Source organism: Fusarium oxysporum, chromosome III (assembly GCF_013085055.1).
Source record: "Fusarium oxysporum Fo47 chromosome III, complete sequence".
Classification (NCBI taxonomy): Eukaryota; Fungi; Ascomycota; class Sordariomycetes; order Hypocreales; family Nectriaceae; genus Fusarium; species Fusarium oxysporum.
The window spans coordinates 1,597,412-1,621,760 of record NC_072842.1 but is presented as its reverse complement, the minus strand read 5'-3'; the positions used below and the strand labels follow the sequence as shown (position 1 = coordinate 1,621,760).

The window sequence follows — 24,349 nt, the reverse complement described above, 5'->3', positions numbered from 1 at the left end:
GGACCCACTTAAGTACATTGGTTAGTCATCATCATTCAGTGACGCTCTTAGCAGCGCTTGTTCACATCCCATATGTCCTTCACATCCTCCTTTCCTTCATCAGCATTTATACGACCACCGCCAACCACGCCCTGATTGTCCAGAAACTCAATAAATATGCCGCCTAAGAGGAAAGCAGGTGCTGCCGTCCAGGGCGGGGCAAAAGTGGGAAGGTCTTCGCGCATGTCAACACCTGGAGCTGCAACGCCACGAACGATCGATAGCAATGAGGACATGCCGGATGAGGAGGAGGGGCCCGTCGACGAGGCCTTGGAACGTGATTTGAACAAGAATATAGACATCTTTTCCTTGGATCGCTATCAGAAGAGACATGCGATTCGGGATCCCCTACCACACATCTTTGGCGACCGTGATTTCTCATACCTGGTCTTGAAGAAAGATCATCAGAACCGACCTCTCTGGATAGACCCTCAGAAAGGCCGCATCATTCTAGAGAGTTTTAATCCACTCGCGGAGCAGGCTCAGGATTTCCTCATCACTATTTCTGAACCCTTGTCTCGACCGACTTTCATGCACGAATACGCCCTTACAACACACAGCCTGTACGCTGCCGTCTCTGTTGGGTTGTCGCCAGAGGACATCATCAATACCCTAGATCGATTTCTTAAGACACCTCTGCCAGATGAGATTCGAAATTTCATTACAAGTTGTACTCAGAGTTACGGCAAGGTGAAGCTGGTTCTCAAGAATACAAAGTACTACGTCGAAAGTCCTGATCCAAACATGCTCCAGACTCTCCTCAAGAACCCCAAAATTGGTCCCCTACGCGTCCAAGGAACGGAAGAGATCACAACATCAGTGGCGCCTAAGATTGGCGGCCTTGTCATTCCCGGAACACAGAATGCCGCCGGAGTAAAGCAGGCCAATGGTCTCAGCCAAGCAGGCGAACAAGGCAAAGATGGACAACCCGTCCAGGAGGGCGAAGTCTATGCCACGCTCAACGAAGAGGACGACGAGGACCAGGAAGTGACGCATTCTTTTGAAATTGCAGACAAGGATGTCGAAACGGTACAGAAAGAATGCCTGAATCTAGGATACCCAGTTCTAGAGGAGTATGACTTTCGGAGAGATGAAGCCAACGCAAATTTGGATATCGATCTGAAGCCTGGTACTCAGATTCGGCCTTATCAGGAAAAAAGCTTGAGTAAGATGTTTGGCAACGGCCGAGCCAAGAGTGGACTAATCGTCCTGCCCTGTGGTGCTGGAAAGACGCTTGTGGGTATCACAGCAGCCTGTACTATCAAGAAGGGTGTCATTGTCCTATGCACGAGTTCAATGTCCGTCGTACAATGGAGGAATGAATTTTTGAAGTGGTCCAACATCAATCCTGATGACATTGTTGCCTTCACATCCGATTCCAAGAACAATGTCTTCACTGGGAGCACTGGTATCATCGTCACAACCTATGCAATGGTCACACAATCGCGGGCCCGATCTTACGATGCAGAGAAGATGATGAAGTTCTTGACAGGCCGAGAATGGGGCCTGATGCTGCTGGACGAGGTGCATGTTGTGCCCGCCAACATCTTCCGAAAAGTCACGTCTTCGATCAAGACTCATTCGAAGCTTGGTCTCACAGCAACACTCCTCAGAGAAGACGACAAGATTTCTGATTTGAATTTTCTTATTGGACCAAAGCTATTTGAAGCCAATTGGATGGAGCTTTCAAAGCAAGGACACATTGCTAGAGTTCAGTGTGCAGAAGTATGGTGCCCAATGCCTACAGAGTTCTACGACCAGTACCTCAAAGCACCAAGCCGGAAGAAGGGCTTGCTTTATATCATGAACCCTCGGAAGTTTCAGGCTTGTCAATATCTCATTAATTACCACGAATCAAGAGGAGACAAGATTATAGTATTTTCGGATAACGTGTATGCGCTCAAAGCATATGCGCTGAAGCTTCAAAAAGCGTTCATCTACGGCGGCACTGGTCAAGCAGAACGTCTGCAAGTGTTGGAGAACTTTCAGCACAACCCGAATGTCAACACGCTCTTTTTATCAAAGATTGGAGACACGTCCCTCGATTTGCCCGAGGCTACCTGCCTCATCCAAATTTCATCGCACTACGGTTCACGTCGCCAGGAAGCGCAGCGTTTAGGACGAATTCTTCGGGCCAAGAGACGTAATGACGAGGGCTTCAATGCCTTTTTCTACTCTCTGGTGTCAAAAGACACGCAAGAAATGTATTTTTCTTCCAAACGTCAAGCTTTCCTTGTCGATCAGGGATATGCTTTCAAGGTCATTACGCAATTAGCAAACATCGAGAAGACACCCGGACTAGCATTCGCAGATGTGTCGGAGCGGCGTGAACTGTTGCAGAAGGTTCTTGTGGAGAATGAGAGCATGGAGGAGGATGACCCAAACGACGACATGTTCCATCAGGGTACTATGGGGCGCAAGAAAAAGAAGGGAGCTCGACGAACAGCGGGAACTCTCGGCGAGCTCAGTGGTGGCCAGGACATGGCGTATATCGAGCAGAATAAGAAGTTATCGGCAAAGCGGAAGAAGGGGGACAGCAATGCCTTCTTCAAGAAGATTGGACGCGAGAATGCCAGGCGAGCAGCAGCACAGTAATCGAAAGAGAGTTGGAATCGGCACAATGGAGGTGGAGGTACATTGGGTGAGCCAAAGAATGATAAGCCAGGGGATCGGAATCACGGGTAAAAACAAGATGTCGTATGTATAAGAATATGCAGCCGCGGAACGCATAATAATGCTTTTGGGGCGCAAGGACGGGGAAGATTCGGCGTTCAGGAAAAAACACAACACGGCCATAGCCGATCACATTGCACACACTAGGTATCCAATTAGATTTCTGACAGTAGGCAAGGGATGACTCATTGGAGTGAATTGACTGACTACACGTAGATTCAGACTATGGCAGTGCATGAGGTGAAAGATCCAGGTGACATGGGAATGTATGACAAGATAAGAAGACTGGCCAACAGGCAGAATCCAGCCTAATCAGATCTCGTAAACGGATTAGGCATCACAGGGTGACATGCATCACACCACATATCAATGTGTGACACGGCTTCCAAATATGATGCCATGTGAAGGATGGTTTACGAAAGGTAGTGAGCCAAAGGGCCACATACGATCTCACCAACGGCCATTATCCACAGATACCTGCAGTAGCAAGTATTTTTTAGAGTCAGAGCTACGAGGTCCCAGGTAGGGGGGTTCTTTAAACTAGTGCCGCCTTAGTTTCCGGGGAGAAAAGCTTGGCAGTACTAGGGCTTGGATGTCTGTTCCTGGTTGCAACCTCACACGAAGAATTGGTGATTCTTATTCTGACTGCACTCTGTCATGTATTTTGGTGTTGGGATGTTTCCCAGTTAGTACCGTCCTGATTTGACGGTGTAAAGTGGGTGTGGCATGGTGCAGTCTAGATTTACAACTTGCTCATATCTCATTTGCATGACTTGCTTGAAAAGAGGCTGCATGATAGGCATTGACCTGTTCGTACGTAGTGTCCATCCTCATGAAAGTTAGGTTAAATTAAAGGTTTCATTCTCCCGGAAACCCCATTGATTGTTGCGCAGCACCCTCGTATACGCATGCAGAGGTCTTTGTCTCAGCCACGCGAGTGTTCAGTAGCTCGCGAACGGCGGTATCGGGCAGTGGTCTGTGGACATGCGATTAAAGAGCGGCGACATCACATAGTTGGAGGAGTTCATCCCAGGGTAGTGTCGCAAGGGCGGAGCAGTAGTTATGAGAGGATATGTATCGCATTGGAATATGGTGACAAAAGCATAATTATGTGGTACTGAACAGATGGGAGACTTCCCATCTCCTCGGCTTTGGTGGTAACCAATGGATCACGATCGATAGCTCGCCACACCTTTTCGCCTAGTCTCATGAGAAACGGCCCTGATATTTGAGGCAGGGTCTGAGTGCCAGTCAAGGATAATAGCTCGATTGCAGTATGGGCAATGCCCCCTGACTACAGATAGGTGGCCTACCTATACTGGTTTTGACTGACTTTGTCCACAATCATCGAGTCCAAACCCCCTTCCACTTGTCCCTTTGTTTGGCTCGGGCAAAGCACGTGTCAGTGGTTTCACCATGTACATATGTAGAACCACCTCTCAGATCTCCGAATTTTCTTGGCTTCCATGGAATTGGAGATTGCTTTGGGGGGACGTGCCATTGGCCCGATAAAAGTGCAACACACAGACAGCAGACAAGGACAGGCTTTTATCACCCGCAGGCGAAGCTCACGCCCGCAGGGAACTTGAAAGAATCCCTCTGGGTACAAAGAAATTTGAGATCTTCAATCAGCGCAGGAAACTATCTGGTCCAATCAGTGAATTACCCAGTTTACGTTGAGCTGTTATTAATATTCCTGCCGTTAGAATTGAGGTCCCAAGTTACCTAGATTGTGCCGAGTTCAATGCTTCGCCGGGCCCCAAGTCGCGGTGACGCTGGCCTTGTTACAAGGATATTCGAGTGATGCGTGTGGTGGTGTGAACATGATGATCGTCAGTAGCCAGGGGGGGAAGGTATTTAGTACTTACTATGTAGTATTAATAGTCTGTCGACCTCATCAATGATCTAGAAAAATAGAAGGCTGACATCATTAGTGCTTTACTTGATCATATGAGATGTTAGAGGAACAATACCCAACCGTCGCGGGATCAGCGGGCGTTTTCACGGTTTCCGCCACCTTTTCCGCTCCGCTATCCGTAAACAGACGGGCGCTCTGAATAAAGAGTTTTTGTACGGAGTACATATTCTTCGTAGCTTTTCACCCACTGATGCGTACTGGTTTCCGCACTGCTCCGCCGTCTCTCCAGCCTGCTCATACATATGTGTTTATTAAGTACCCTAGTACCGATGACTGGAGCCAACAAACTCGGCTTCAGGATGGAGCCACTAATGTAAAGACCAGACGGGAGGACGCCTACCGGTGCCGGGGAACATGTCCCGCGCGGTGGAATCCTCAGTCTGTCTGTAGGTTTCTCGTCGTCGCCGTGTCCCCATCTGCAAGCATCTGGGCTTCCAACAACCCCTGTCCTGGCTCAAGCCCTGCCAATGCCGCGTGTGTGCTCTGCTGTGCCTGGATCCGTTTATGGACCCGGTATCTCGGTCCATGGCTTGGCTCACCTCACATCCATGATCCAAGTTTGTTGAATCTGCTGTCTTCTGAACCCCCCCTGCCATGTACTCCGTACTGTAACATTGAGTTTTTTTTGTTTCTTTTCTTTTTCCGTGTGTAATGGAAGAGCCAAGGGACGGGAGTATGCATGCATGGATGGTTATGGCTGATCAATTACGACATGGATATCTGGGCCCCGTGAAATCATCAACAGGTCCCTCGTGGTTGGATCGCGAACTCCGAGTCGCCGCCGTCTGTCTTTGTTTTCCTCTGTTGCTGCTGTTGTTGCCGTAGTAGTGCAGTGCATTGATAAAAGTATTACTTTTGGTGTCCGTTTCCTTGAATCCCAGGTAGCGCGTTGGTAATGTCAGGGGCTTTTCCCACTATCTTTCTTCCATTTCCGCTGCTAGGGCTACTTTCATGGTTCTTTTTATTGCATTGCCTCCTTCCTTATCTCTAGAAAATTTCCTGACACCCTAGCGCCTACCTTATAGTGCCTGTACACTTCGGTGCTATCCATACCTACCTTAGGTGCCTGCCTACCTACTGTATTGAAAAGTCCTTCTTCTGCCCAATTTAATGTCTGCCTCTTCCAACTTCATCCCCACAATCTATTGAAAGGATTCGATCAAACCAATATGCTTCTTTATCTACAACTTCAACAATTCGGGTCTCCAATTCCGAGAATGGTTAGCTAGTCCAGGTTGTTTCTGACCAAAGTCTAGCCCAGGCCGCACCCTGTTTTCTCGACATCAAAATTACCTGGCCACTGGCAGTGCCCCAAAGACTCACTCCGCACCACGTCGCCGGACCATTCCTATTTCTTATACTCGACGCATTGCAAGAAAACCTTGCTCTTTCTGTGTTGAGTGGGAGTGGTGTGTAGGAAATCGCCAGTTCAGTTCCCGTGCCCCTCCGTTATTCAGTCTCCAGTCTCCGCCTCCTTACGCCATAACTATAATTGTCCTTAGCCATGGCACAGTCTAGTCCCTAAGCTCAGCGACTAACTTTAACCCAAATAGCCCAGGAAGCCCTCTCTCCCTGTTTCTAGGTTTCTGCCTTCGCATCTTCCTTAACGTCACAAAAGTTACCAACGGACTTCTCTTCTCTTTGGAAGACATGCTCGATGAGACGCGCGCCTCTGTATGGGCGCGGCTCAAAGCTGTCAAGCCGCCGTTTATGTCCAAAAAACCACACTTCAACTTTATTTCCGTTCATTGTAAGTCACATTCATTGGTGTTCGATAACCCCCATGCTTCCGTCTTGAGCGCAACCCCCACGCGATCTCATATACACCTTTTGCTTTCCATCAGGCATCAAATTTCAAATGCCAAGTCTCTGTCTGACCATTGTTCACAGATACATGGATCATTGGCGCAACCTTGCTAGCTTCCGTCATTATATATGGTGCTGGCCGCGGCCAAACGTCCTATGTCGATTCTCTTATGTTCGCCAGCGGAGCCAATACACAAGCTGGACTAAACCCAATCGACGTCAACCTTCTCAACACCTTTCAACAGATTGTCGTTTACCTCTTTACTATAACGTCTAACCCAATCACGCTACATACTTCAGTGGTCTTCTTACGTCTTTACTGGTTCGAGAAGAGGTTTCAAGGGTGGGTTACGGACGCCAGACAGCGCCGTGCTACACTTTCTAAGGCCAAGACTCGTCCACGAAATGAACGCGAAGCTGAAGAAGGAGTCAATGGTCGGCATATTACGATTGTGCCTTACCAGGGGAGACCTCCACGTATCACGAACGATGGGATACTGCTTGATGGGAATGATGTTATTCAATCTCAGGCGATCGCCGACGATGATGATGATGAAAATCTACCACATAAACCACCACCTGCGAGCAGCGATGAAAGCGACACGGTCTCAGCCGGCCGTTCTAACAGCATAGAGCTAAGTCCTTTGGAGAAACCTGACCAAGGCTTTGGAGATGGCAGGGAAGCGAATGAGGGGCAGAGCAGGTCACAGAATGCGCCGACAGGTATTAAATTTGCTGAAACGGTCAAGAGAAGTGACGGAGTCGACGACGACTTGACCAAATTTCCCCAAAGAAGAAGCCATGCGGAGCATATCGCTATCCTGGAGCGTCAAAGAAACCAGGACAACGAAATTCTAAGGATTCCTGGTCCCCGAGAAACAGAGCGGGGGATGGGACCTCGAAGGCTGGACAATGATGATACCCAGGACGGCGATGATGATAACAACACAATTGCTATGACGAGAACCGTGGAATCGAGGCCAGACCACGCGACACTAGACTCCAGGGCACCAACAGGCCGCAGACCAACCATTGTTATTGCTGAGCCGAAACGTCCTCTCAAACACGAATTGACTGATGATGCCAAAGCCGTTGGCGGCACTCTTAATGCCCTTAGAGTTCGCAAGCCTCGTGTATTCAACCGTGGCCAGAAGGAGGTGCACGATGATAATGAGAGCACTATGGGCCGTGCTTTCCGAACACGCACAATCGACACTATCAAGTCGGCCTTGTCAAACGACCACACGAAAGACATGCCTTACCTCAGTTACACCCCGACTATGGGTCGAAATTCTAACTTTGTGGGCTTGACCCTGGAGCAGCGAGAGGAACTTGGCGGTATCGAATATCGATCCCTTAGGACTTTGGCCCTGATTTTACTTTCCTATTTTTGGGGGTTCCAGCTCATTGCTGTAACCTTCCTTTTGCCTTTCATTCTTCATAATGAGAAATACGGGAGAATTGTTGAAGGGAACGCTATTTCAAGAACCTGGTGGGGATTTTGGACAGCCAACTCGGCATTCAACGACTTGGGTCTGACCCTAACCCCTGACAGTATGAACTCTTTCAATACATCGGAGTATGTCATGATGATCATGTGGTTCTTCATTATCATTGGAAACACGGGTTTTCCTGTCATGCTACGTTTTGTCATTTGGGTTCTTGCTCAGATTGTTCCTAAGGGGACCGGCTTGTGGGAAGAACTCAGATTTCTTCTTGACCATCCTCGCCGATGTTTCACCCTCCTATTCCCCTCGAGCGCCAATTGGTGGCTATTTTGGATTCTTGCCGCATTAAATGCCATAGACTTGCTTTTCTTTGTGGTCTTAGATGTATGCAGCTCGTCAGCCCCTCTTGTTTATTATCATGCTAACCTTCGCCAGCTTAACTCAGGCCCAGTCGCTGAACTACCTGTCCATACTCGTATTGCCGATGGTCTATTTCAAGCTGCCTCTACCAGAACTGCAGGCTTCTCATGTTTCAGTCTAAGCGACCTTCACCCTGCCATCCCAGTATTGTACATGATCATGATGTACATTTCGATCTTCCCAATCGCAATCTCCATCCGCCGAACGAACGTCTACGAAGAAAAATCTCTCGGAGTTTACCACAACAAGAAAGATGAAGACGAGGAGGAATCAGCCAGCGCCCTAAACTATGTTGGTACCCATCTGCGACGTCAACTTTCTTTCGACTTGTGGTACGTCTTTGTGGGGTTCTTCCTTCTCGCCATCAGTGAAGGTGAAAGTCTCAAGGCAAAAGACTTCAATTTATTTGATGTTCTTTTCGAAGTTATCAGTGCGTACGGAACTGTGGGTTTGAGTATGGGTGTACCCAACGTCAATGCTTCTCTGTGCTCTCAGTTCACCGTCGTTGGGAAACTTATTATCGTTGCCATGCAAATCCGTGGCCGTCACCGCGGCTTACCTTATGGGTTGGATCGTGCTGTTCTGCTACCTAGTGAGGCACGTTTCCAGAAGGAAGCAGAGGAGAACCAACCAATTCTTGTTCGCACCAGGACAAATGCCTCGATGGGAACCACCTCAGGCATGGAGCCGCCGATCAGTCCCGGTTTACCTGGTCGACGTGGCAGTATGGGCCGTATACGCGAGCGAGCAAATAGTCGCATCATCTCCCAATTTTTATATCCTGGTCCCGTAATCCCCAGCAACGAGATACATGGTCACAAGCGCGCAACATCAAACAACTCCAACAACCTGCGGGACTTCCCGCGATTCAATACTGAGCCAGTGTTCGAAGAGGAGAAGGATGACGTTCCTCCTCTTCGAACCATTGAGTCTCACAGTGGTGGTCCTCGCCGCGCAGAGACCAACCCAATGCCCTAAACGACGGGCAACAACCAAAGCTTTGCTTCTATGGGTCATGAGGCAGACACGGCCTTATACTTTTGTTAAATGACTTCATTGTCCTTCTCAGAGGGGTATTCTGTTCATGCATCATTTTCACAAATTACATATTTTCCAGACAAAAAAGCGATTTCAAATGTCGAATGGGTTTACGGCGTTCAGCATCAGGGTTTTAAGAACTTAGAGCTTTTGGAAGGCGATTGTCATAGCGCAAGCTTTTGTTTCATGTCGAGCCAAACGAATGTCACAAATTTATGATGGTTCTAGAGGCTGGACCAAGGTGTTTTCATATTCATGGTCTTTTATGTAGCATAGCAAGATCCAGACCACACTGGCGTTTCATCTTGTCTGGGGACTTGTATATCATCATGACCTTTGTTAGAGTAGCAGTGCCCAATAGAAGGCGATCCCGCCCTAGGTGCAAGCCATTGTCATTCATATCATTCTATGCGTCAAGTACAACAATAACTACACTTTCGCTATTCGTACGGCATATCCACTACTCCTACCCAATTACTTCATCCAAGTTTAATTACGTCTAGAGAATCTATGCATAGGTCTGTATTATATTATGGCCCTTCTCACTTTGTCTCAAAAGCGCCAATATCCTTCAATGCGCCAGCCAAACGACGGTAATCTCGCAATAAGTCAAGAACTTCACCCAGCTTAAGCTCCCCAGGAGTCTGTATCTCCATGAAGCGTTTGTTGGGCGGGGCAATTCTAGGAATCTCTTTAGGTGGAAGAGCTGGGGCGATATCGGGGAAAGCCTGGGTGTTTGTTAGCCTTAGTTACTGGTATTCTGGCGTTCATGTTTTGAACATACTGTTCCTAAATCTCCACCGTCGGCGGGCTTCACCGGCTCCTTAGCAGCTGGTGTTGCAGGGGCTGATGGGGTGTTGCGCCCAAATCCACGGATCATACTGATACTGGGAAGTCGAGCCATAGGATTAAAAGAATTGCCCAAGTTGCGCATCTGGTCCAGAACGGCAGGGTTCTGCCCTGGGATTTGGCTGGCTGTCTTGGGCTCGTCAGAAGCGAACAATACTTTCTTTGAAGAGCTCGCACTGCGACCACTTCGAGTACTATCAGCACTGCGGTCGCGGCGACCTCCTATCAGGTTCAGAACCCGTTCTTCGCGCGAGGCTGGGCGCTTCAAGAGATCATTGTCGTCGGGTGCAAGGAGTCTGTTAAGCCCGCTGCTGTCCTCCTCATCGGGGGAGGGCGTGCTGACAAGTTTCCGGGCATCATCTAGAGTCCTTGGTACTGTGATAGACTCTCGGGGGCTATCCTGATGCTCCCTTAACTTTCCTACGAGGAATTTGTAACTATCTCCCAAGCTGTTCGATATATTTTTTAAGCTCTGGTCAGCCGTGTTAAAGACAGCATCGCTGGCAGCCCCAAATGCCTGCGCAGGCCCGTTTACAAGATCGCTCAGACGACGGTTACGCAACGCCACAGATGCTTTGACATCAGGGGCTGAAAGCTTTGCTCCCTCAGCCTTGGTCTTGCTTGTTTCAGGCACGTTTGCTGATGAGGGCGCTTCTCCTTGCTGGTAAGCGGGAGGGAAAGTTTCGGTCCTTGGGCTTGTGCTCTTTGCTGGACCGGAAAGCTGTTCATCAGCCCTGAGTGTTGTAAGATCCACTGTCTGCAGAAAGCTGATGGCAGCCTCAAGGTTAGTCAAACAGTAAGCAGCCTCACCTGTAAGCTTTGGCTCCCATCGAAAATACTGTATAAAGTGAACATCGCTAATGACATGTAGGTTCTCTGGCGGCAGAGTTATGAGGGTGTAGATAAGCATAGGCATAATCTCATCAGCGGATGCCGAAGGATGGAAATGAGCAAGGGTGTCGACGATACTTCGGTGCGCAGCTTTGAGATGATTCAGCTTGCCCAGTGGATATCGCTTCTGTGTCATCATGGCAATGTCTCGCCTGGCGGGCTCCAGCTTCTCTTTAATATCTTCCACTGTCGGGCCAGCTTTCCCCTCAGATTCATCTGTTTCACCTGTGAGGTCAATGCCTAGGTCAGCAGGCCCAATACCGACCAAGGCCAAGGCGGCAGTCTTGGAGCGTAGTTTGTCATCTTGTGCCTCATCCTGCGTGCTTCGGTGTCTGTAAATCTTGTCGTAGATGCCTTCACATAGTCTACGCTCGACAGCCTCTTCCAGCAGAGACCTCTTGGCTTCAAGAGCCTTCCTTGTTCTCTTACGGCTTGCTAGCTCTTCTGATGTGATCATTTGTTGCTCTGGCTCAGCCTTGGTAAGCGCACTGGCCTTTGATCGAAGTCGACTGGCGGCGGAGGATATTGAAGAGGCGGATGGTGCGGGTGAGACGTCGCGGCTTTGTCTTGAGGCAAGGGCGTTGATATGGGTGTTGATGTTAGCAGAGGCTTGCGTATAAAACTCCTGGAACTTCTGCGATAACCTCTCGATGTTAGGAGGAGTCGGATGGACTTTCGCATTCAGAGACTCGATGAAGCTATTCATACATGATTTAGCATGGCACAGTCAGGATCTACCATTTCTCAGTGTGCATACCTATCCGTCAAGGTTATAAGTTCGATGGGAAGGATGTCTAGCTCAATGGAAGCCCGAGTGGTTTCTATGCCATCGTCTGAATCGCTATGTTCAGCAGTGTCGAAGGCATCAGGAGATGCAGTGCCATCTTTCGCCGAAGTAGCGTTTGCAAAAGTATGGGCTCTTTTGGGGACCTTTAATCGATCGTCGCTGCTAGGAGCGGTTGTTTTAGGAGTGTGCGAGTGAGAAGCAGTGCGGGTGGCGGAGGGACGAGCCGAGGGGCCCTCAGAGGGGTCGCGAGACGCCATGAGTCGTTGGTTCGAGCTATAGACGATCATCATGAGCTTCCACGACGTTCCAGGGATGTTGTAGAGTGTATGGGAAAGGACAAACAAAGGAAGAGGGTACAAATTCGTCGCCTAGGACCTTGTAGTACATACCGCGGGTGTCAATAGCTCGAGTGGGAGGTTCGCATGAACAAATGATGTCGAAGCAACAGACAGCGTGTCTCAAAGAGCCGATGCTGGCTGAGACCGAGACGTAACAGAGTACGGGACAATTGCTCCTTCTGTCCGTGCTGCCACTTGCATTCAATGAGGTACTAATGAGAAAAAAAAGAAAGAAAGAAAGAGGCAAGGCCGATATGGCAGAAACGAATGTCAAGTGGATATCTGTACAATGAAAGAGACGGTGATGGGGGGCTTCTATTACACGCAATACAATGACGATGGATAAAGAAATGATAAGCAAATCATATGAAGATGGCCACCCGTTCTGGGGATTGACATGCAGGAGGAGTGGAGAGCTCAAGAAACTATGCAGCCACATGTCAGCCACTTCCGCCACATATGCGATGTTCACTCGCTTGACTGAGGCAGTCCATCAGTCTATCTAAGTCACCTCCCTCTGATTCTGCTCTTGATGTAAGAAACTATTGATATCATCTGATATGCCGATATAAGGCCTTTCGTCCATAGCTTTTGGCATACATATACTTGTCTAAAGTCAGTGCAGTAGTGCAGACAGAGTATGTACTATCCAAAGCTGGGTCACTGAAAACATCTTAATAAATACCTGGGATTATTCCAAATTGGTAAGAAACAAGGCACATTCGATCATGAAATATAAGACAATATATTTATTCACTCGACTCTGCCTCTTTTAATCTCAAGCTGCCACTTTAAACTTCGGTGTATGTACAATGCATCTCATGCTTCAACTTCTATGGACTCCCGGCCTATATTGTTTAACTGTCAATGAATGGTTTCCTTTCTCGTCACGTCTACTCATTTCTCAATTGCCTCCGATTCATTGTCCCTGATGAGCACATGGTAACTCACTTACACGAGGCCAATTCCCCACCACGACGAACTATGATTACCCCACAAAGTTTGGAAACACGGACCGGGCTATCCTACAGACCAGGTTGTATTTCATTGCATTGCTCCTTTACCACCTAACTTCAGATATACACAATACAGTATTGATATGTAAGTTGATATTCGAAGTTAAACCTCTCGCTGAGCTTTAGTTCCTTGCTCCTTTTCCACATTGTCTTCATGTGGCCCTATTGTCCGACCTTTACGTGAGATTGGCAGCACTCGGAACATTGTGAGCCCTTCACTCCGACGGTTTTCGTGCAATTATCCGCCCATATCAACTCAAAGTCCTAAATACACATATAGTTCGACCGTTCATAGATAGTCAAAGCTTTACGGCATCTTTTTGTTGACATGGTAGTTTGATTGGAAGACGGTTCCCTACCCTGAACAGTGGACGATAAGGGTCTCTCCCCTGCTTCCCTGGTCTCCTCCCGTCCGCACCTAATTTTGCGGGGTCCCCGCCTTTACAGAGACACTAGATAGATCAGCCTGGAACTGTAACTCATCATTGGCTCACTACGAGCTAAGCTGCTTCGAGTAATCAAATATCCGTCGCTATTGAATGGCCGGGCAATTGGGATATGAGAAACCGAGCTGGTACCGTGTTTGCCGGGCTGAACCGAGACACCCACCGAGATACAGCTATGAAAGGACCTATGATCCTCATATCTCGGGTCTCATCCAGTACCTAACAATTAGTTGTCCATCATTGCTCTAAAGTCTTTAAGCAATACCCTTATCCGCGATCTTCACAATGTCAGATCCTCCATCTCGCATCCGCTCCATTCTCAACCATCTCCGCCCTCATCCCACGGCGCCTGTCAACTTCCACACTCTATCACCAACAACATTTCTTGAGCGTGCTGCTTCCATTGAACCAGATGCGGAAGCCATCTTCCATATTACAGTGAATGGTGCTGTGCTACGGCGCTCCTACGCTGAGTTTGCTGATCGCGCCCGAGGTCTTGCTTACTACTTCCTGAAGCATGGCTATCGACGCGTAGGCATACTCGCGCCCAACACGCCAGCTTTTCTGGAGTCTATTTACGGCATTGTTGCGGCGGGTGCTGCCATTGTGCCGGTGAATTACCGCCTGAAGCAGGATGACATCGCCTACATCTTTGACTTTGCAGAGGTGGACTGCATTATTGTTGATAATGAGTTTGTTGGCTTGCTCGATGCCTATAAGGAGAAACACCAGAGTGTGCCCTTGATAGTTGATATGGTTGATTTTCTCCCCCGCACACATGTGCATTCTTGTCTCGAAGTTGTTGCTAACCTTGCCCGTCAGGATACTGATGCAACTGAAGGGCAACTATCCGGTCCTTTTGACGAAGCCGTCTTGGAGGGGTTGAAGCATGACATTGACCAAGGTAGCCATGGCTGGGCTGGCCTTCATGCCCAGGCACGAAGTGAGGATGATATGCTTGCCATCCCTTTTACCTCTGGAACAACATCACGTCCCAAGGGCGTAGTATACACACATCGAGGTGCCTATCTCGCTGCCATGGCCAATATTATTGAGTCGGGCCTCAACATTGGACGGTGTAAATACCTATGGACGCTTCCCATGTAAGTGAAGACAATTTGCCCACCATGTCATCATGACTGGCTGACCGAATACAGGTTCCACGCAATTGGGTGGACATTTCCTTGGTCAGTTGTCGCTGTTCGCGGCACCAATGTTTGCTTAAGAAAGATTGACTACCCGCTTATTTGGAAACTGCTAAAAGAAGAGGGGATCACTCACTTTAACGCCGCTCCTACAGTCAACACACTGCTAGTAGCGGCCAGGGAAGCTGAAAGGCTACCGCAAGAGGTCAAGGTTACCGTAGCCGCTAGTCCACCCACTGGATACCTCTTTGAGCAGATGGTATGTTTTCGTAGATGTTCAAGTCTCACAATCATTCAAAACTAACCATGATGTGTAGACCAAGCTTAATCTCATGCCCGTTCACGTTTACGGAATGACAGGTGCGCAAGAAGAATTGTCGACACAGACAATTGCTAACGATCATTTTTATAGAAACATATGGGCCCATCACGAAATGCTATATTCTTCCTGAATGGGATAATCTACCTCCCCAAGAAAAATTTGCCAAGATGTCCCGGCAAGGCCATGGCTTCATCACAAGTCAACCAATCCGGGTCATCAAGCCAGACCAGCCACAGGGCGTGCTTATTGACGTCGCCAAGGACGGTAAGGAAGTTGGTGAGATTGTTTTCATCGGAAACATCTGCGCCAAAGGATATTACAAGGATCCTGAAGCTACACGGCAGCTCTTTGCCGGAGGCGTACTTCACTCTGGGGATCTAGCAGTCTGGCATCCTGATGGTAGCGCTCAGATTCAGGATCGTGCGAAGGATATCATCATTTCGGGGGGTGAGAACATATCATCTGTTGCTCTCGAAAGCATGCTCGCCCAGCACCCAGACATCCTTGAAGCTGGCGCTGTAGCTGTCCCGGATTCACACTGGGGTGAACGACCCAAGGTGTACATCACAGTCAAGGATGGCAAGAGTGTAACAGGAGAGGAGGTCATCTCGTGGGCCAAGCATCAGAGTGATATTAGCAAGTTCATGGTTCCTAGAGAAGTCGAAGTTGTAGATGAGCTCCCCAAGACAAGCACAGGCAAAATCAAGAAGAACGTGCTGAGGGAGTGGGCCAAGCACGGAAGGGAATAGGAGAGTCACTTGGGACTTGTGGGGAAAAGAGCGGCATGGAACTCATTCGAGTAACTTGGACCAATTTCTTTAGCACTCTTGTATATATCACATAATATATCTAACATCATAGTGCAGCCGTTCGAGTGTTGCGAAGTTGACGGATAGGTTTGCTTCCAACCCATTATTTCGTGGCGTGTTATGTAATTAATCAACATTCATTCGAAAAACAGCACCTGCGGGTCCTTCGTCCAGCGCATCCAAGGCCATCATATCGTCTAGATCGAGAGCAAAATCAAAAACCATAATATTCTCTTGAATGCGACCCGGATTCGAACTCTTGGGTAGGGGTATCCAGCCTTTCTGGAGTGAGTACCGGATAAGGATCTTTGCGGGAGTCTTGTTATGTTTTGATGCTACTCTTTGTACTTCTGGGTCATTAAGCCGAGTGCCTGTTGCAAGCGGGCTGTATGCCTCGATAACGATACCATGGTCCTGGCAGTAGGTCACGACATCTCGTTGCTGGCACCAGGGGTGTAGCTGATATTACACAGGCACCATAACGTTAGATTTCCCTCTAGACTACAGCGGAGACTTTAACTCACCTCGATTTGGTTCGCACTCGGAGGCCATTCAGTGGCATACTCCTTCAGTTCTTCGAGGTGCCGGACTCGAAAGTTGCTGACACCAATACTTTTGGCTCTTCCCTTCCTCTTAACCATTTCCATCGCTGCCCATAATCTCTGACGATAATCTCTGGATGGTCCAGGAACATGCATCAATAGTAAGTCTACGTACCCATCTACTCCAGCGATACGGTCCACAGTTTCGACGACATCTTGATACACGTCACCCTGGCCTGCCATCCTTCGTGGACTTCCGACTTTCGTAGTAAGGAAGATCGCTTCACGAGGTACACCAGACTGTTCGATGGCTTCGTAGACGCACACCTCATTGCGATATAACGCAGCTGAGTCAATGTGGCTGTAGCCCGCTAAAAGTGCTGCCAGAACTGCGGTGGTGCATGTTTGGCCGCGAATTTTGTAGGTGCCGAAACCGAGAAGAGGAATAGTGGCTGTCGTATTTTGAAGAGTCAGGCAGTCTTGGGCTCCTAATGTGGTGGTCGTGGCAGAGGTTGCTCGGTGATTTAGCTGCGTCATAGTAGGTAAAAGCTGACTATTCAAATAGTGCGGTGTGTGCAGGAGCCTCGATACCTCATTTCACTCGCTTTCATTGAGACATAAAAAACATGATGGAACAAATAGGTAGAGTTAGTAAGTGATGAGTTTGGAACCTTGCTTCTATCTCGCTAGCTCTGTCACGTTTTGATGTTTTTTAAGCCTCGGGGAGACTCAGTTTCATGGATGGGTTGCGATAATGGCAAAGGAATAAGACAAATAATATTCATTCTCCTTCCATTATGTATAGGATTCTCTTGTCAAAGCCTTGCCTCGAGGGGCATCATACAACGGGGCGCCAAAAATCACTACATTATAGATCTTCCTGAACTTATACTACACTTGTTTAATCCTCTGGTTGCTGATAGAACTAAGTGCCTAGGTTTTCTTCCCTCACCTAAGGTAGTCTAGGTTTGTGTCTAATCTTCTGCTAAGTAAAGATAAAGCGTTCAGGGTGCATCTTAAAACTTAAGCACAGTCCTTCCTTCCTTCATGCATGCAAAGTCAAGGATTGCGCATGGCTCTTTCTGGGTGTTGGCATTTTGCTGGAACGTTCGCTGATGATTAACCTGTCACCCAACCAATAAATAAGAGTAAATAGTAAAAACGACACAAGGAAAATCAGCAAGAAAAACATATCTCACCCAGAATAATAATAATTACAGTCAATAGTTTCCGAATAAGTTTATCTCTAAACCTTTTCAAAACCCAGGCATACTTACTGTTCATAGTTTATAGGGTAGCTCGATGCCCATACTCGCCAACAACTCATACGTTCGCCAAAAAGAGGGGCATTAAGCTGTCCAGTGGGGCCGGCGTAATTCTAGAAACCCCCACGAAGCGCTAGAGAGTCGTAGAAACTCTATGTTTAGCGGGAACTCACTGGAATATGTCGTCACTGCCTGCCCACCTACTGGGTCCTGCCTGCCACCTGGAGCTCTTCCCGTGCTTGGCCAGCCTTCAGAGATGAGGTGAGAAGGTGGGCGGGAACTGCTGATCACCAAACAAATTCCATCCCTTCACTACAACCATTTCGACTTCATCACCTAAACTTTCCCTTCCCTCCAAACATAAACATCCGTGCTTCCTGTCTTGATAGACTTGACTGATACACACTTTACAGAGTCAACCATAATCTCACTATCAACCATGAGCACTCTCAGGCCGTTGCGCGGCGGCTGCCAATGCGGCCGAAACCGTTACATAATCGCTGTTCCTCAAAATGGCATCAATGAGGCACAGGTTCTCTTCAACACTGAGCCTGCACATCGTAAGTCGGAGATGTTCTTCAGACACACACCCGAGAGCATCGAGCATCGAGTATCGAGCATATGATCTGACAGCTGCCTACAGAGATACCTCTTGCAACTCCACTGGCCGCCTACATCCGAGTTCCGCTTTCATGGTATCATAGTACCACCTACTCTTTCTTCCCCGACGAGACACACGCCTTGATTCGACGAGTTTATACACACCCTAGCCAACAATACTCAAAACGTCACTTTTGCGGCTACTGTGGTACGCCACTGTCCTACTGGTCCGAAAACCCGCATACCGAGGCCGAATTCATCAACCTTACGCTCGGAAGCTTGCTGAGGGAGGACTTGCGAGATCTGGAAGACATGGGATTGATTCCAGAAGAGGAAGATGACAAAGCCCCAGCAGGCCAGTCACCGGCAGTGGTGGGTAGGAACACTGCATTGCGTCAGTCGTATGGAGTTCCCTGGTTTGATGGCATGGTAGAAGGAACACGCCTAGGTAACATGCGCCGAAGCCAAGGTGTCAAACAATCTCATGATGGCCGAGTCAAGGTCGAGTGGGAGATTGTCGAATATTCCAATGGCGAAGAATCGACGGCTCCGATGGAAGAAGATAACGATGCGGAGATGTCGAACCCAGGAAAGCGAAAGCTACAGGACAGGGACGACTCGGAGGCAGGTGCTGTTGGGAACTAATAAGTACTGCTGACTGAATTGGGCTCAATTGTGCCTGTTGTAATATCGAGGAAGCTGACGACTGATGGGATAATGATGAGGGGCCCTTGCTAAAATTCCGACGGCGAGAGGCGTTGACAAGTGCATATTCGCAGAGATTTCAACAACCCCATGGCTCTTGGATGACATGTTGGCTCAATCTCGGTTGTCATATTAGATAGTTTGCGAAAAGATTGTACTGCCATGCTTTCTGAACCTGCGTTATCATGTGAATATCTGAGCCATTATCCTTGTATGCTGACGAATTAGGAGAAGCTACCAGTTTAAGAAAACCAAACGATAAGCAGATATGCATGGATATATGGTGATAGCGAAAAGACAAAATCCGTCATTGAGCCGCATGGGGAGTCCGGATATCTGGACCGTTCCGTTAGTACCTATGACTGGTGTTTCGGGCCTAGCAGCCATGGCAGCCTGGGAAGTTCGAGGCAATGCAGTCCGGACCGTTTGATAGAGTGGGAACAGGAACCGGGAGAGAGCGACACGGCAGGCACATGCAAACTAGAGAAGCAATGAGGATCACAGTTACAGCACAGCATCCGAAACACAATGCAGCCTAAACAATGGGAAACAGTGGTGGGAGGACCCTTGGATCTCGAGGCCGAGACACCACGTGCAGAGCATAAGATCTCGGGAATCAACTAATTCCTCCTGCATTTGATTCATCCGGTGAGGCGAAGTTGCAGCGGTCATTACAGAGCCTGCCGAAGTTCTGGCGATAGCGGGCTGTCGTGGCGCCGGAGAGGCGGGCCGAAGGCTCGAGTAGGCACATATGAGCGGGAATCGTCTGACGAAAACGGAGGTCCAGTTTGGACAAAAAGAGTTAAGTGTCCAAGGGATCTGTTATTTTACCAGACCTCTTGTTGAGAATTGGGCAATTGTGAGTTTCCGGAAAATTATAATGAGATGAAGAAAAAGGAGAAGAAAAGGAGGGAAAAAAGAGGAGTCAAAGGAGGAAGCAAACAGCAAGAGAATCTGGAAGGGTCCTGAAACCAATCCCCATGGGGCAACCACATTGGCTGGGGTTGCCTTTTACCTTTTAAGAGGGTGCCAGGTTGAGGGAGACATCCATCAGCAAGCTGCAGGCGCAGACAGGCGTGGCCCTGAGCAATGGATCCCTGGCAGTTGCTGTGCGTGATAAACCCACCAATTCGACTGAGGAAGGTACCCTACCTTGGCGTTCGTGTCTTTTCGTGTCGTGAAAGAACAGCTTTTGTCAACCCCACCCCAGCTTTTGTGGCAGATGATCCAGCCGCGGATATGACGGTCCGAAGTACAAACACGGCCATTGAGAGGCATATCCCTTCTACCTACCTAAGGTATTCATCAGTTTCACCGTGCATTGTAGCTGACACGAGAGGAGAGAGTCTAAGCTATGAGTGGAACGAAAAGCGACAACCCATGTTCTAGGTTGGGGTATATAAGAGCGTCTTGTGATGCTAGAGAAACATGATCTTCTCCTCCCTCTCTTCCAATCCAACATCCTCCTCCTCCACTCAACTGTAACCTGTGGTCTTCAACTCTTGTTTCTTTCGTTTCAGCTGGCCTGATAACTAGCTCTCTCGAACCACGACTCAGATCAGTCCACACTTGAAGGGCTGATAGCCAGCCTGATTCACAATGTCTCTCCCCAAGGACTTCCAATGGGGCTTCGCCACCGCCTCGTAAGTAATCCAACTCCCAGTACCACCGAGTGACGGTAATTGACCATCCAGATAGGTATCAGATTGAAGGTGCTATCGATAAGGACGGTCGTGGCCCTGCTAACTGGGATACGTTCTGCGCTAAGCCTGGCAAGATCGCAGACGGCAGTTCTGGCGTGACCGCCTGTGATTCTTACAACCGTACTGCTGAGGATATTGCTCTTCTGAAATCAGTAGGCGCTAAGGCATACCGATTCTCCCTCTGCTGGTCTCGAATCATTCCTCTCGGTGGTCGAAATGATCCCATCAACCAGGCCGGAATTGACCATTATCGCAAGTTTGTCGATGATCTTCTGGAAGCTGGAATTACCCCTTTCATTACTCTTTTCCATTGGGATGTACCCGATGAGTTGGACCGCCGCTACGGCGGTCTCCTGAACCGAGAGGAGTTTCCTCTTGACTATGAGCGCTATGCTCGTGTTGTTTTCGAGTCTATCCCTCGCTGCAAGAACTGGATCACTCATAATGAGCCCTGGTGCTCAGCTATTCTGGGTTACAGCACAGGATCTAACGCACCCGGTCGCTGTTCTGACCGCAAGAAATCCGATGTTGGTGACTCTTCTACTGAGCCTTGGATTGTTGGTCACAACCTTCTTGTTGCCCACGGCCGTGCTGTCAAGATTTATCGTGAGGAATTCAAGCCCAAGAATGGTGGTGAGATTGGTATCACCCTCAACGGCGACGCCACATACCCGTGGAACCCCAAGGACCCCAGAGATGTTGAGGCTGCCGAACGCAAGATCGAGTTTGCTATCTCGTGGTTCGCTGACCCTATCTACTTCGGAGACTACCCGGCCTCAATGCGCGCCCAGCTCGGTGACCGCCTTCCCACCTTTACCCCCGAGGAAAAAGCTCTTGTTTTGGGATCCAATGACTTCTACGGCATGAACCACTACACTGCCAACTATGTCAAGCACCGGGAGGGAGAAGCTGCCCCTGAAGACTACGTTGGTAATCTTGAGCTGCACTTCTGGAACCACCGGGGTGATTGCATTGGCGAGGAGACCCAGTCTACCTGGTTGCGACCATGTGCCCTAGGCTTCCGTGATCTACTTGTCTGGATTTCCAAGCGTTATGGCTTCCCCAGAATCTATGTTACCGAGAACGGCACCAGCATCAAGGGTGAGAATGACATGCCACGAGAGAAGATCCTGCAAGATGACTTCCGCGTCAAGTACTATGACGATTACGTGAGAGCCATGGCCGATGCTTCTAGACTCGATGGTGTGGACGTTCATGGCTACTTTGCCTGGTCTTTGCTGGACAACTTTGAGTGGGCTGAGGGTTACGAAACTCGATTCGGCGTAACTTATGTCGACTACGAGAATGACCAAAAGCGTTACCCCAAGAAGAGCGCTCAACATCTAAAGCCCTTGTTTGATAGTCTTATCAAGCACGAGGAGCATGCTGTAAATGGGAATGGTGTTAAGGCCGGACAGACCTGAGAATGATCGAATTGAAGAAGATCATGATGATTGTTACGGTTTCCCGAATATGATACTCCGATAAATCTATTGCAATTGAATTTAAAAAATCGAAGATGAATTCTAATAATGAGAAGTGCGACTTATTCCCTTCACGTATGGCAATATCATTCATTGGAGTAAGTTTATTCTCTTTGCGCATGGTGGTAATCTTATTAGAGTTAATTCGGCATATGTGGTTTAAAAGAACCTTGACATATAAGGTTATTTGGACCTGAATTCTGTTTTTTGTAGCTTTGGCTAACGATGCACCAATTTAGACACGTTTGAAATTGCCTACTGACCTCGCTGCCCTTTCTGTTCCACATCCTCATCAATGACCTGCCTCGAGAGGTCATCAGGTTGCATTTGTACTTCGATAGAACATCGTTCTTGGGAAGTACCCTGCTCTGCTTCCTCGCTACCATGTTCCTTGTTTCCTCTCCGCATGTAGTAGCGAAAGACGTATACTAGCCCCTGAGCCATGAACACCTGTTCGATGGTGTACAACAGTACAGGTATTTGTATATAGGCTCTTGTTAGATCATCCGCACGTGCCCACATTGAACTTGCTAGCGGTATGCCCAAACTCGTTGTTTTGGCCGCTCCGCAAAAGCATACGGCGATCGTCTGCTCTTTAGACATGCGCTTGAAGACTTGCCTTAGCCAGGATGAAGACACTGTTCTGACAAAGCGCCCAGGTGGTCTGGCGAGAAAGAAGCAGATAACTGTGAATAGAGCATATAACGCAACGTTCATAAAGACAAGGAAGAGGACGTTGCTTGTAGATAAGTCTTTCAACGCTCCGGTGCCGAAAGCTCCAGAGAATGTCGTCCATACGAGCAGAACAAGACACAGTGTTGAGACCTTGGCCAGTTTGAGAGTATTGAGAACTTTGACGGTGCGATCCTCCCACCTCCAACGTACAGCTTGACCAACAATAAGGGGCAAGACGACACTGAGACATAGCTGCTTGGCTACATCTGCATACATATGTCCTAGGGTGGACGGATCAGCAGGGCGCCAGCTGTCGAATGCTTCAGGATGCCCAGCTGGAAAGAATCCGTATATGAGCAGAGGAGATAGAAACGATCCAGCAACGTTGCCGATGACAACAGAGATAATGGCAGCGGCTTCGTCTCCGCCTGAAGCCCGTGTCATTACGACATTGGAGGCAATAGTGGTTGGAAGACAGGCAGTGGTAAGAAGGCCGATGAGGATCGGAGGCGAAGGTGTTTGAGACCTGAGAGCCCCAGCTGCGATAGAGATATGAACAATGGCTAGAACTATGAGCTCGTGTTATAATCCTCTATGGCAGAGAAACAACTCACCAAGCACAATGGCCGGGATAACGGCAAAACTAATCCCATGGACCAGAATATGTAATCTCCAATTTGTCACATTCTCCCGAAGCTTCCCTGGCGATAGTTGCAGTCCACTAACGAGAAAGATGAATGCGACCGCGCCGTAGAGGATGCTATACTCTGAACGAATGGCACCTCCATGCTGAGCAACAGCTGTGAACGGGGTGTCAGCACTTGTCTTGGCGAGAGAGAGCCATAACTTGCATGGGAAAAAATATCCAAAAACACAAGCAGTAGCGAACCCAATAACCAAATATTGTGCCAGTATGAGATTGAGCACTTTCTTAAACCAGGCAATTGCTCCTCTTGGAGGCTTCTGCCTTTCCTCAATCAACATTCTCCAGTCTCGACGGCTTTTCCGCCATTTTTGGTCCTTCGAAAGATCAAGTGCGAGAGTACGTGCCGTGCCGATGGTCGGTTATATACCAAATGCTGCTTCTTGTAATGACATGGGCAGTAATGGTATCATTCGTCAAAAGGTTATGGGTTGGGGCCTAGTAGCTTGGCAGGGACAAAGACCGCCCGCGTTATTACCGACATCACGAAATGGTCAAGAGGGCGGACTTTGAATTGTCCTTGGAAGGCGGGCAGAAACGGATATCCGAGGTTGTTGCTTACACCATCAACCGATAAAACAAGTAGGAAGCAATTAGGGGTTACGTAGCATTAGACAGATATATCATATCAAAGTACATGATGATACAAATACGCGAATTAAAATAATTGCCTCCCAAGCAGACAACACTCTCATCTTCATCTCTAGAGCTAGTCATGCCAAGCAAG

General features: G+C 48.6%; 8 protein-coding genes across 8 annotated transcripts; 5 read left to right on the top strand and 3 right to left on the bottom strand.

Moving 5' to 3' along the window:
* The first annotated feature begins 27 nt into the window (after positions 1-27).
* FOBCDRAFT_217391 (P-loop containing nucleoside triphosphate hydrolase protein) lies at positions 28-2,941 on the top strand. Its single transcript, XM_031175903.3, has one exon. The coding sequence runs from the start codon at positions 157-159 to the stop codon at positions 2,632-2,634; it is 2,478 nt and encodes an 825-aa protein (XP_031047036.1). The 5' UTR covers positions 28-156; the 3' UTR covers positions 2,635-2,941.
* A 3,020-nt stretch (positions 2,942-5,961) lies between these two features.
* Positions 5,962-9,420, top strand: FOBCDRAFT_20958 (cation transport protein-domain-containing protein). Its single transcript, XM_031175901.3, has 3 exons — positions 5,962-6,380; positions 6,521-8,268; positions 8,320-9,420. Exons 1-3 carry the CDS (start codon positions 6,281-6,283, stop codon positions 9,280-9,282), a joined length of 2,811 nt encoding a protein of 936 aa, XP_031047034.2. The 5' UTR covers positions 5,962-6,280; the 3' UTR covers positions 9,283-9,420.
* Positions 9,421-9,778: 358 nt separating this feature from the next.
* FOBCDRAFT_20952 (uncharacterized protein) lies at positions 9,779-12,167 on the bottom strand. The gene is made up of 3 exons (XM_031175898.3): positions 11,840-12,167; positions 10,127-11,780; positions 9,779-10,070 (listed from the first exon to the last, which is right to left on the bottom strand). The coding sequence occupies exons 1-3, from the start codon at positions 12,157-12,159 to the stop codon at positions 9,885-9,887; spliced, it is 2,160 nt and encodes a 719-aa protein (XP_031047031.3). The 5' UTR covers positions 12,160-12,167; the 3' UTR covers positions 9,779-9,884.
* Positions 12,168-13,954: 1,787 nt separating this feature from the next.
* On the top strand, positions 13,955-15,955 carry FOBCDRAFT_289825 (uncharacterized protein; the record flags this gene model as incomplete). The annotated part of the gene is made up of 4 exons (XM_031175896.3): positions 13,955-14,772; positions 14,827-15,073; positions 15,132-15,174; positions 15,227-15,955. The coding sequence occupies 4 exons, from the start codon at positions 13,955-13,957 to the stop codon at positions 15,883-15,885; spliced, it is 1,767 nt and encodes a 588-aa protein (XP_031047029.2). The 3' UTR covers positions 15,886-15,955.
* Positions 15,956-15,998: 43 nt separating this feature from the next.
* Positions 15,999-17,271, bottom strand: FOBCDRAFT_217382 (NADP-dependent oxidoreductase domain-containing protein). The gene is made up of 2 exons (XM_031175895.3): positions 16,470-17,271; positions 15,999-16,404 (listed from the first exon to the last, which is right to left on the bottom strand). Exons 1-2 carry the CDS (start codon positions 17,022-17,024, stop codon positions 16,072-16,074), a joined length of 888 nt encoding a protein of 295 aa, XP_031047028.2. The 5' UTR covers positions 17,025-17,271; the 3' UTR covers positions 15,999-16,071.
* A 693-nt stretch (positions 17,272-17,964) lies between these two features.
* On the top strand, positions 17,965-19,231 carry FOBCDRAFT_217380 (uncharacterized protein). Its single transcript, XM_031175894.3, has 2 exons — positions 17,965-18,312; positions 18,396-19,231. Exons 1-2 carry the CDS (start codon positions 18,192-18,194, stop codon positions 18,995-18,997), a joined length of 723 nt encoding a protein of 240 aa, XP_031047027.2. The 5' UTR covers positions 17,965-18,191; the 3' UTR covers positions 18,998-19,231.
* A 1,060-nt stretch (positions 19,232-20,291) lies between these two features.
* On the top strand, positions 20,292-22,304 carry FOBCDRAFT_178455 (glycoside hydrolase superfamily). The gene is made up of 2 exons (XM_031175893.3): positions 20,292-20,700; positions 20,756-22,304. The coding sequence occupies exons 1-2, from the start codon at positions 20,657-20,659 to the stop codon at positions 22,182-22,184; spliced, it is 1,473 nt and encodes a 490-aa protein (XP_031047026.2). The 5' UTR covers positions 20,292-20,656; the 3' UTR covers positions 22,185-22,304.
* Positions 22,305-22,350: 46 nt separating this feature from the next.
* FOBCDRAFT_217375 (putative sodium bile acid cotransporter) lies at positions 22,351-24,085 on the bottom strand. The gene is made up of 3 exons (XM_059609485.1): positions 23,771-24,085; positions 23,534-23,719; positions 22,351-23,482 (listed from the first exon to the last, which is right to left on the bottom strand). The coding sequence occupies exons 1-3, from the start codon at positions 23,901-23,903 to the stop codon at positions 22,500-22,502; spliced, it is 1,302 nt and encodes a 433-aa protein (XP_059464410.1). The 5' UTR covers positions 23,904-24,085; the 3' UTR covers positions 22,351-22,499.
* Between the last annotated feature and the right edge of the window lie 264 nt (positions 24,086-24,349).

Excerpts from the sequence above, each read along its gene's own strand:
- FOBCDRAFT_217391 (XM_031175903.3), top strand. The coding sequence starts at position 157 with ATGCCGCCTAAGAGGAAAGCAGGTGCTGCCGTCCAGGGCGGGGCAAAA.
- FOBCDRAFT_217382 (XM_031175895.3), bottom strand. The coding sequence starts at position 17,024 with ATGACGCAGCTAAATCACCGAGCAACCTCTGCCACGACCACCACATTA. Across the intron at positions 16,405-16,469 it reads CGAGTGCGAACCAAATCGAG|CTACACCCCTGGTGCCAGCA; the intron begins GTGAGTTAAAGT and ends GTGTAATATCAG.
- FOBCDRAFT_178455 (XM_031175893.3), top strand. The coding sequence starts at position 20,657 with ATGTCTCTCCCCAAGGACTTCCAATGGGGCTTCGCCACCGCCTC. Across the intron at positions 20,701-20,755 it reads TGGGGCTTCGCCACCGCCTC|GTATCAGATTGAAGGTGCTA; the intron begins GTAAGTAATCCA and ends CCATCCAGATAG.
- FOBCDRAFT_20958 (XM_031175901.3), top strand. The coding sequence starts at position 6,281 with ATGCTCGATGAGACGCGCGCCTCTGTATGGGCGCGGCTCAAAGCTGTC. Across the intron at positions 6,381-6,520 it reads CAACTTTATTTCCGTTCATT|ATACATGGATCATTGGCGCA; the intron begins GTAAGTCACATT and ends CATTGTTCACAG. Across the intron at positions 8,269-8,319 it reads TTTTCTTTGTGGTCTTAGAT|CTTAACTCAGGCCCAGTCGC; the intron begins GTATGCAGCTCG and ends AACCTTCGCCAG.
- FOBCDRAFT_20952 (XM_031175898.3), bottom strand. The coding sequence starts at position 12,159 with ATGATGATCGTCTATAGCTCGAACCAACGACTCATGGCGTCTCGCGAC. Across the intron at positions 11,781-11,839 it reads CTTATAACCTTGACGGATAG|CTTCATCGAGTCTCTGAATG; the intron begins GTATGCACACTG and ends ATGTATGAATAG. Across the intron at positions 10,071-10,126 it reads ACGGTGGAGATTTAGGAACA|GCTTTCCCCGATATCGCCCC; the intron begins GTATGTTCAAAA and ends ACAAACACCCAG.
- FOBCDRAFT_217380 (XM_031175894.3), top strand. The coding sequence starts at position 18,192 with ATGAGCACTCTCAGGCCGTTGCGCGGCGGCTGCCAATGCGGCCGAAAC. Across the intron at positions 18,313-18,395 it reads CAACACTGAGCCTGCACATC|AGATACCTCTTGCAACTCCA; the intron begins GTAAGTCGGAGA and ends AGCTGCCTACAG.
- FOBCDRAFT_217375 (XM_059609485.1), bottom strand. The coding sequence starts at position 23,903 with ATGTTGATTGAGGAAAGGCAGAAGCCTCCAAGAGGAGCAATTGCCTGG. Across the intron at positions 23,720-23,770 it reads TTTTGGATATTTTTTCCCAT|CTGTTGCTCAGCATGGAGGT; the intron begins GCAAGTTATGGC and ends CCCCGTTCACAG. Across the intron at positions 23,483-23,533 it reads TATCCCGGCCATTGTGCTTG|CCATTGTTCATATCTCTATC; the intron begins GTGAGTTGTTTC and ends TCATAGTTCTAG.